The sequence below is a fragment of the Lemur catta genome, chromosome X, assembly GCF_020740605.2.
Source record: "Lemur catta isolate mLemCat1 chromosome X, mLemCat1.pri, whole genome shotgun sequence".
In the NCBI taxonomy this organism is placed as follows: domain Eukaryota; kingdom Metazoa; phylum Chordata; class Mammalia; order Primates; family Lemuridae; genus Lemur; species Lemur catta.
In genome coordinates this window covers 57,076,578-57,086,399 of record NC_059155.1, presented here as the reverse complement: position 1 = coordinate 57,086,399, position 9,822 = coordinate 57,076,578, and the positions used below count along the sequence as shown (strand labels likewise).

General features: G+C 51.5%; 1 protein-coding gene across 5 annotated transcripts; it reads right to left on the bottom strand.

The window, feature by feature from the left end:
* Positions 1-1,376: 1,376 nt before the first annotated feature.
* On the bottom strand, positions 1,377-9,148 carry LOC123628523. Of its 5 annotated transcripts, none has more exons than XM_045538280.1 (5): positions 7,290-9,148; positions 5,935-6,678; positions 4,813-5,033; positions 4,106-4,227; positions 1,377-3,425 (listed from the first exon to the last, which is right to left on the bottom strand). In XM_045538280.1, the coding sequence occupies exons 2-5, from the start codon at positions 5,980-5,982 to the stop codon at positions 3,166-3,168; spliced, it is 651 nt and encodes a 216-aa protein (XP_045394236.1). In that variant the 5' UTR covers positions 5,983-6,678; positions 7,290-9,148; the 3' UTR covers positions 1,377-3,165. The 5 variants fall into 5 exon arrangements, 4 of the variants coding, with proteins under 4 accessions (XP_045394236.1, XP_045394237.1, XP_045394235.1 ...); XM_045538281.1 differs by having other exon boundaries at positions 7,371-9,148; XR_006731680.1 differs by lacking the exon at positions 7,290-9,148 and having other exon boundaries at positions 4,106-4,185; positions 4,813-4,960; positions 5,935-7,260.
* Between the last annotated feature and the right edge of the window lie 674 nt (positions 9,149-9,822).

Genomic DNA, 9,822 nt, shown 5'->3' with positions numbered 1-9,822 from the left:
TTTATGCAAAAGGAGATGTGACAAGGAATTTATCATCCACCTTAGGACAAATTACTAAAGAGACTAAAATGGTGACACAACAAAAGTCTCTAACTTCCTTAGCTTAAATGGTTAACAATGCTTATGTTTTATATAACAAATTGCTACAAGTGTGCAAGTAAACCCAAGAATATAGCAGATTAACACTTATAGATAAATTGATTTTGTAGCCTTGCCTTTGACGTTTTGGTTTTCATTCTTATGTTGCATAGAAGGTTTTTAAGCGTTGATGAGTGCCTGTCCACCTCCAGTCACATCTGGCTTACGTCATTGAATTGCCTGTAAGCCCTTTTGGCTTTTAAGTCCTGTTGGCCACAAGGGTCCCACCAAGGGCCTAGATAGACCAGGGCAGGTAGCCACACCACGCTGGCAACGACGGGACAAAATAAGAGTTTGGCCATTGCTGCTGCCTCTGGCAGATCTTGGCCAAAAGCGGGGGAATTGTGAACTAAACATACTGAGCCGTCCCTAGCTGACTGAATGGACCTCCTTCTGTAACTTAAAACATTCCAAACCTTTAGAGAAAGCTTCATTTCTTTAACCGATTACAAATCAGAGTCTCTAAACCCACCTATAACCTATAAGCCCCCACTTGGAGATGTCCCACCTTTGTGGGCCAAACCAATGTACACCTTCCACGTATTGATTTATGACTTTCTGTGTAATATCTGTGTCCCTGAAATGTATAAAACCAAACTGTAACCCCACCACAGTGAGTCTACTTGCTCAAGACTTCTTGGGTGTGGCTCCGGGCCTTGATCCTCAAACTTGGCTCAGAATAAACTTCCTTAAGTTATTTTACAGAGTTTCACTTTTCCATGGACATGTTTGTGCTGGGTTGCAAATGTATTTATTTTTGTGATTGAGACAAAAATGTCTGAAAGCTCTACTGCTCTAGCAATAGCATTGCTGAGTTGTACGTCTTTAATGTTATGAGACGCGAGAAATGACCACCTAAAGACCGAATTGAGCCAAATTAGGAGTCTTTATTAGCTGGCCAGCAACTACTCCTGTGCTGCAGAGAGCAGCCCTGAGCCTTTGAAATGGAAAGCTTTTATCGAGGGTGAAAAATCACTGGGGCAGAGCAAGCATAATTACAGGGGCAAAAAGCAGCATTACATCACTCTCATGTCCTGGTGCAACAGGATCTGGGCAGTTTTAGGGCCTGGTCATGCAGAACATGGGTGTTGCATTCCCACGCTTGGGGCACTGTCTTTAGCAAGCGGTTTTACAGAAGCGAGATAGCAGGTTAATGATTTTTTTTGGCATGAAACCCACACTCTGACATTCCCCACTGGTTTTTAGGGAGAATCAAATCATTGATTCTTTGTTATTAGCATTATAGATATGTGGATAGTGAGTCTGGAGAACCATAAGCTTGACAGCCTGAATTCTTTGTTTAACATAGGAAGTCAGGCTGTTTATAATGCAGGGGCCAAAAGCAGTGCCAGCAGAATGGAAATAACTGGTCCCGCTATAGCTGACAAAAGTGTTGTCATCCACGGGGACCAGGAAAATAAGTTTTTATACCAGTTATTGTGTGTTTTCTGGCTTTCTTTTTCTTAGTATGTTTTGTACCTGGGAAAGGCTATTTTTTATAATACCGGAGTGGTTTGCATAGAAGCAGCAAGTTTTGCTGAAGGCCACACAAAGACCCCCTTGTTTTAGAAATGAGAGGTCTAGGCCCCGATGCTTTTGGAGGACTACTTCTGCAAGGGAGTGTATTGATTGTTTTAAGCGACTGACAGAACTTTTTAAGTCACTGAGATCAAGGTCTATTTGCTGACTTAAAGCTTTAAAATTTTGATTGCTGCTTATAAGTGTAGAGGTTCCTACAGCTGTAGAACCCGCAATTCCTAAACCTATAGGCGCAGGGACTAACACAGGTATAGCTCGTTTGACACGAGAGGGGGCTGGAGCTTGTAAATGCTCTCTTTCCCCCTCACCAGAATAATAGTATACTTGGGGAACAATATGTACAAGGACACAGAGCTTGTTTTTTTGGTATATTATGGATGGCCGCACACAAGGGGGGATTCCCGTTGTGCAGGCAAACCAGGCACCTTCAGGGGTGATTAACAGCATCTTGCCTTCCAGATCAGTGGAATTTATCTTTATAACAGAGCTACAGGAGTCACGGTAGGGGACCTGGCTAAGATAAACTCAGGGGAACAAATGCAAGTCCCCTGTTTTTGGAGATCTTTTAGAGTGAGCTTAGGCTTCTGACCCCATTTGCAATAATGTCATTTTGGGGCTTCTTTTGTTGTTGAGTTTTTAATATCTGTCTCTGTGGGGCCAGTGGAGCAGGTGGCCCTGATCCCTATGTAATAAGGGGGCTCAGGGTTTAAGCAGAGCCAACAGTCCTCGGTTATGTTAGGACTAGTTTGATTTAGGAACCTACAGACTGAGCTTAACAAGTTAAGTAGGGGCTGCCTGCATGGAACGGGTGTAAGGGTGTGAGAAGTGTGGGCTAAAGAGGTATCCAGTGAGGGGGTAGGTTGGCCAATGGGCTTGGGGGGTTGTACAGGTGACAAACTAAGATATAGATCTCGGTTAGGTCCTATAGGGTTGTTGGGCCTTGCAGGAGTGAATCTCTGTATGGTGAACAGGACTCCTGGGTCTGAGTTCAGACAGTAAGTGGCATATAGTCTGAAACCCCATGTCTTCCCAGAAGCCCATTCTTGAGTGTGCCACTGATACATTTTGATTGTTATGGGGTTGCGGGATCCTAATATATTAGTGGTGCAACTGCGTGTGCCCCGAGTTAGAGAAATATGGGGGTCTTTGTTAACCCAAGATGTTATAGTTTCACAACCCCACTTGGCACAATGATACTCGCCCTCTTTCTGACATTGCTGTGGCCCAATTGTGGGACAGGCATAGTGCTGAAAAGCTTGTAACCCTAGTTTTAGTCTGTCAGACCCACAGCCCGGTCCCCCGTATCCTCCCCAATGCCATTGTTTGTTCTCATCCCTGAACAACTGGCAGAGGTCAAAGTGGAGGACCGGCTGGGGTAGGGTGGAGTTTTGGGCTATAACAGTTCCGTCTACCGTTTTAGTTAGTACCCAGATGTAGTGTATAGGTCGGTGGGGGGGAGGGTGCCTGTGGTGAGATTGACACAAGCAATTAGGAGGAACCAGAGGAGTCTTTGGGAATTCTTATCTTTAGTGGGTCCTCGGTAGCCTGGACGGTCCATCTCTCTGGAAGCTGGTCCGGGGAAGCCTTTCTGACGTGGGTGTGGTGAATCCAGTGGCGCTTTCCCGCGACTTTCACCGCAGTAGGAGTGGCAAGGATCCCAGGCAGCGGTCCAGTCCACTTGGCTTCCAGGCTAGCAGGTTGAAGTTCCTTTACCCAGACGAGGTCTCCAGGCTGCACCTGAAATGAAGCTTTTTCAGAGGGAAGGTTAGTTGGTCCGGGATGAGCGGCCTTTATAAGATCGCAGGTCTGCTGGGTGACAGACTGTAGGGCCTGCAACGACGTAAGGAGGGAATGGTTATTTAATTCAGCCAGTTTTTCTTCCCCCAGTTTAGGGACGAGTGGGGGTGGTCGACCAAACATGCTCTCATATGGGGTTATGCCTTTAACATAAGGAGGGCACCTGGTTCTCAGCAGGGCAAAGGGAAGGAGGCTTACGCAGTCTTCGCCAGTCTCCAGCTTTAACTTGCTTAATGTTTCTTTTAAAGTCCTATTCATCCTTTCTACCTGTCCTGAACTCTGAGGTGTATAAGCACAGTGTCATTTCCAATTAATTTTCAGTGTCTTGGCTAATAATTGAGTCATTTGGGCGATGAACGCCGGGCCATTGTCGGACCCCAGTGCAAGTGGGAGGCACATCGGGGAACAATTTTAGTGATTCATTTTTTGCAACTATCTGTGCTGTCTCTGACTTTGTAGGGAAGGCTTCTGCCCATCCGGAAAAGGTATCAATGAATACAAGCAAGTAGCGACATCCGTATTTGCCTGGGTTTACTTCTGTAAAGTCCACATCCCATTGTTCTGTAAAGCCCCACATCCCTGGGGCTTGTCCCCTGAACCTAATTCCGGGGGGGAGGATTAGTTCCTTTACCTGAGTTGACTTGTGCACAGATGTGGCATCTCGTTGTTACCTGCTGGGCCATCTGATGTAGCCGAGGAAGGTAGTAGTCCCTGTGGAGAAGTTCAGTCAACCTGGTGCCGCCAAGGTGTGTGCTGTGATGTATTTGTCTGATTAGGTCTCGTCCTAGATGTCTAGGGACTAAGACCTTGTTGTTTGGGAGAATCCTCTACCCCTTTGAGTCATTTTTGGTTTTCAGGGCGTCTCCCAGTTTAATTTCATTCTCAGTATATTGGGGGGAGCTTGGCAAGAGTCATTCAGGGAGAACAGGAAGAATCTGGAGAGGCCCCACTGGTTTTTGTGCAACTTCCTTTGCGGTCGCGTCAGCAAAAGCATTACCTCTCGTCACTGGGGAATCAGTACTTTGATGCCCTTTGTAGTGGATGATGGCTACCTTTTTAGGTAACCAAATGGCCTCTAGCAAGGCCAGTATCTCTGGCTTATTCTTTATTTCCTTTCCCCCTGAGGTTAGAAGCCCCCGTTCCTGGTAGAGTGCCCCATGTGTGTGTGCCGTTGCAAAGGCATATCTACTGTCTGTGTAGATGTTGACGGTTTTGTCTCTTCCCCATCTTAGGGCCTGGGTCAAGGCTATGAGCTCTGCCTTTTGGGCCGATGTCCCGTGCCTAAGGGCTTGTGTCCAAATGACCCGGTCGGCAGTTACTACAGCCGCCCCTGCGTACCTGACTCCCTCAGACATATAGCTGCTCCCATCTGTGGATAGCTTCTCGTCAGGATCTGGCCACGGTTGATCCATAAGATCTGTCCTTAGGTTGGCAAGAGACTCGAGCACTTCAAGACAGTCATGGAGTGGCTCCGACGGCTCATCATCTGGGAGTAGGGTGGCAAGCTTGAGGGAGGCTGTTTTTAGGAACCGGATTCTGGGGGGGTCTAGCAACAGCACCTGATATTGGGTTATGCGGGAGTTTGAGAGCCAGCTCTCGGGGGGAACTCTTTAGCAAGGCCTCCACCGAATCAGGGGCTACAATTTGCAGGTCCTGCCGCAAGGTTAGTTTGGAGGCCTCCTTGACTAGCACGGCAGTCACAGCGATGACTCGCAGACAGTTTGTCCAGCCGGATGCTGCAGGATCCAGCCTTTTAGACAAGTAAGCCACCGGTCTTTTCCAGGGTCCCAGCGTCTGGGTTAATACCCCTTTTGCTATGCCCCGGCTCTCAGCAACATATAATTGGAAAGGCTTAGTTAGATCAGGCAAAGCCAATGCAGGAGCATTTGTGAGCGCTTGTTTGACAGTCTCAGAAGCCTGGGTTTCAATTCCAGTCCAGACTAGAGATTCCTCCTTTCCACCGGCACAGGCGTATGGGGGTTTTGCTATCTCAGAAAACTTAGGAATCCAAAGTCTTCAGTACCCCACTGCCCTTAGAAACTCTTGCACCTGTTTCTCAGTTTTAGGCTGTGGTATCTTTAGGATAGCCTCAATCCTGCCAGTGGACAAGGTGCGTTTGCCCTCTTTTAATTTGTACCCTAGGTATGTTGCTGCCGGGGCACAGAGCTGGGCCCTTTTAGCTGATACTCTGTATCCTAACTGCGCTAGTTCTGTTAGTAAGTCCTCAGTAGCCGCTTTACGTGTTGCCTGATCCTTTGCGGCTAGGACGAGATCATCTGCATATTGTAAGAGAGTTATCTCTGGATGCTCTTGCCTAAAGTGGGCTAAGTCCTGGCTTAAAGCCTCATCAAACAGAGTTGGTGAGTTCTTAAACCTTTGTGGCAACCTTGTCCAGGTTAACTGTCCAGAATACCCTCCCTCCCAGTCAGTCCATTCAAAAGCAAAGATGGGTTGACTTACTGCGAATAGACGAAGTGAGAAGAAGGCGTCCTTCAGGTCCAGCACCATGTAGATCTGATGACTCGGAGGCAGCAAACTCAGAAGTGTATACGGGCTAGGCACAGTGGGGTGAATGGTCTCAATTCTCTGTTGACTTCCCGGAGGTCTTGCACTGGTCGGTAGTCGTCGGTCCCCGGCTTTTGGACCGGGAGCAGAGGCGTATTCCAGGCCGACTGACAAGGAACTAAAATGCCTGCCTCCCGGAGTCTTTTGATGTGGACTGCAAGTCCCTTTCTTGCCTTTAGGCTTATAGGGTATTGTCTGACCCGGATCGGGGTGGCTGTACTGGTTAACTGGACAATGATGGGGGGCCGGTGGGAGGCCAGCCCAGGTGGGTTTGTTTCTGCCCAAACATTAGGAATCCTGTTCCGTAATTCTCATAGGTAGGGACCTGAGGCCCCTAGGGATGGGGCCTCCGTAGCCAGCAAATACTCCTCTGACAAGGGGCAAGTAAGAAGGACTAGTGGATGGGCCTGAGTTGAATGAGAGTTCGGCCACGTCCCCCTGAAAGGATATGGTCGCCTGCAATTTTTGGAGCAGGTCTCTTCCCAGGCGAGGGTACGGGCATTCTGGCGTTACCAGGAACGAGTGGGTGATGGTTCCCGCCCCAAGGTTGGTTATTCTGGTTCTAGTCCAGGGATAGGCCTTGGTTTTCTCTGTGGCCCCTTGGATAAGGGTTTTCTTTTCAGAGATGGGTCCCTCGGCCTGTTGGAGAACGGAGTGTGTGGCTCCAGTGCCTATTAGAAACCCTATAGGCTTGCCCCCGACATTGAGAGTTACCTTGGGCTCCTGGGGGCTTATTGGGATGGAGCCCCGGCCCCGTCAGTCTGTGTCCTCCATGAGGACCAGCACAGGCTTAGCCCCCCTTTTTCTTCGGTAAGGACATTTAATTTTCCAGTGGCCACGTTCCTTGCAATAGGCACACTGGTCACGGTCTAGGCCCTCTCTTTTTCTGTCACTGCAGTCCTGTCCCTTGGCCCCCTTCCCCTTTTTATCCTCATGTTTTTCTTGTTCCATCATGGCAGATACTAGAATTTTGGCCATTCTTTTAGACTGTGCAGCCCCAGGGTCCTCTCTGTTGTTATAAATCTTCTGGGCAATTTCTACTAACTCAGACGGCATTTTTCCCTCAAATCCTTCTAATCTCTGCAGTTTTCTCCTAATATCTGGGGCCGACTGAGTGGCAAAGCAATATTAATGGCACGTCTATTTTCGGGTGCCTCTGGGTCTATAGGAGTATACAGGCGGTAAGCTTCAAAAAGGCGTTCTAGGAACACCGCCCAGGACTCGTTATGTCCCTGTATGGTTTCGCTTACCTTGGACAGATTAGTCGGCTTTTTAGCTGCTGCCCTTATGCCTCCTAGCAGAGTCTGGCGATACCAATTGTTCCTCCTTACCTCGTTCCTCATTTGGGTCCCAGTCTGGTCGCGCAGAGGGGAAAACAATCTCTACCTGGACTGGGTCAGTCGTGGGTTGCCCATCCGGGCCAGAGATGGTTTTGACCGCCTCCCTCCTCATCTGCTCATGCTCTTCAGAAGTGAAGAGGGTTTGGAGGAGCTGCTGGCAGTCCTCCCAAGTTGGCTGGTGAGTATAAGAGACAGTCTCCAGGAGAGAAATTAGTCCCTGAGGCTTCTCAGAGAAAGAGGAGTTTTGGTGTTTCCAGTTATGCAAGTCACTAGTTGAGAAGGGGACATAAACCATGAACGGAGGGCAGTCAGTTCCCAGTGGGGAAGGGACCTGTCTCAGAGGAAGGATTGGCGCCTCTGAGGAGTCGGACCCCGGCGAGGGGGGATCTGGGGAAGGGTTATAGTGTGAGCCACTCCGGGTGTGTGGAGGGCTGCAGGGCTCAGGGACTCTTCTAGGAGCTGGATCGGGGGAGGGGCAGCCGGATATGGTGGGGGCCCCAGTAGTAGGGGATCCTCTGGCTGGTCAACTAGATGGGGCTCGGTTTTTCTCTTTTATTTGTAGGCCCGGGCTTTCCCTTTAAAGGGGGCCCAGTCAAGAGAACTGATGTTTTGTTTGCAGCCTTGTTTTTGTGGGGTTTAAGACAAGACTGTAACCACTTAGGGTTGTCTATTAAGATGTCATTCCAGATCTGTACATAAGGGATTTGATCTGGACATCCTGGATTTCCAAACATTATGGCCTGGACCCTGTTGGCAAGGGTAACTTGGACACTGCCCTCCGGGGGGCCGTCCAACACCAAATGTGGGCCACTCGCGTTCACAAAATTTTTGTAAGTCAAAGGTGTTAAATGAAAAGCCGTAGGGCCTGGCCCAACACTGAAAGTCTTGGAAATTTCTCAAGAAGCATTTAAGAGGAGAGCAAGTAACACAGGGCTGAGATTGGTCCATGATGAAAAGCCTAAATATCACAAGATCCAGGCAACGGTCAGAATGGGGAGCAACATCGCAACCAGAAAAGGAAACCTATTACAGTTCAGTCTACAACCACTAATGACAGCCTTCTCCCTGGCCCCCAATCCTGTGGGGCCACTGAGTAAAGCCCGATACCCAGCAATAGAGTCAACCCGAACAGGCCAAAGGCAATGTAAGAAGCTGACTCAGTCATTCAGTTCAAGGGGACCTGAGTAGTGTGTCTCAAAGACAATTTTTATACACAGTCTACATTTATTGAACACCTGTGCCGGCGACGACACGCAGAGACACAGACTTGTTTTACAGGGGAGGGTTTCTCAAGCTCCGTGGCCTTTCGGCCATGCAACCGTGACACTGTCACTCACTCACACCACACGTGGACATAAAGGACGGAGGACAGGACAAGACAATTGGCCAATGATGACAGCGCGCAAAAATCGGACTCCCTACTGTCGCTGCTGCCCCGGAGGGACCCAAGATGGTGCTGGCGGCATAAGCCATCCACCCCTCTCTTGATTGTGATAATAAGGGCCTCGGACCCGCCGACTCCAAGGGCAGTCAGGGAGCTGCCCATTTGGCTTGACCGGTGCAGTTGGATTAATTTGGCGCCTTGCCGATTCCACAGCGGACTCTTTAAATCCCATTTAAAAAGCAAACCAGAAATTTCAGCCGCCTAAAAAGATCTGAAGAGCACACACAGAGAAAGGCAGGGACAGAGAGAGAGGGAGAGGGAGAGACTGAGGGGGGCGGAGAGAACAAGCGGCCAGCGGCAGCGGCGGCGTGGGGCGGGGCGGAGGGGAGAGGGAGGGGGTGGGGGGGCGGAGGGGAGAGGGAGGGGGTGGGGGGGCGGGGCGGAGGGGGAGAGGGAGGGGCGGAGGCGGAGAGGGAGGGGACACAGTGCGGAGAGGGAGAGGGAGGGACGCGGGGTGGAGGCGGAGCGGGAGGGGGCGCGGGGCGGAGAGGGAGAGGGAGGGACGCGGGGCGGAGGCGGAGCGGGAGGGGACGCGGGGCGGAGCGGGAGGGGCGCGGGGCGGAGGCGGAGCGGGAGAGGGCGCGGGGCGGAGGCGGAGAGGGAGGGGGCGCGGGGCGGAGGCGGAGAGGGAGGGGCGCGGGGCGGAGACGGAGAGGGAGGGGGCGCGGGGCGGAGGAGCAGAGGGAGGGACGCGGGGCGGAGGGGGAGCGGGAGGGGCCGCGGGCCGGAAGCGGAGAGGGAGGGGGCGCGGGGCGGAGGCGGACAGGGAGGGACGCGGGGCGGAGGGGGAGCGGGAGGGGCCGCGGGCCGGAAGCGGAGAGGGAGGGGGCGCGGGGCGGGGGCGGAGAGGGAGGGACGCGGGGCGGAGGGGGAGCGGGAGGGGCCGCGGGCCGGAAGCGGAGAGGGAGGGGGCGCGGGGCGGGGGCGGAGAGGGAGGGACGCGGGGCGGAGGGGGAGCGGGAGGGGGCGCGGGGCGGGGGCAGAGAGGGAGGGGGCGCG

What these genes read in the sequence shown, in the direction of transcription:
- LOC123628523 (XM_045538280.1), bottom strand. Translation starts at nt 5,982, where the DNA reads ATGGTGCTGGACCTGAAGGACGCCTTCTTCTCACTTCGTCTATTCGCA. An exon ending in TATATGTCTGAGGGAGTCAG is followed by an intron (nt 4,228 to 4,812) that starts GTACGCAGGGGC and finishes AATACATCACAG; the next exon opens with CACACACCTTGGCGGCACCA. An exon ending in CTGTGCACAAGTCAACTCAG is followed by an intron (nt 3,426 to 4,105) that starts GTAAAGGAACTA and finishes CCTCTGAAAAAG; the next exon opens with CTTCATTTCAGGTGCAGCCT.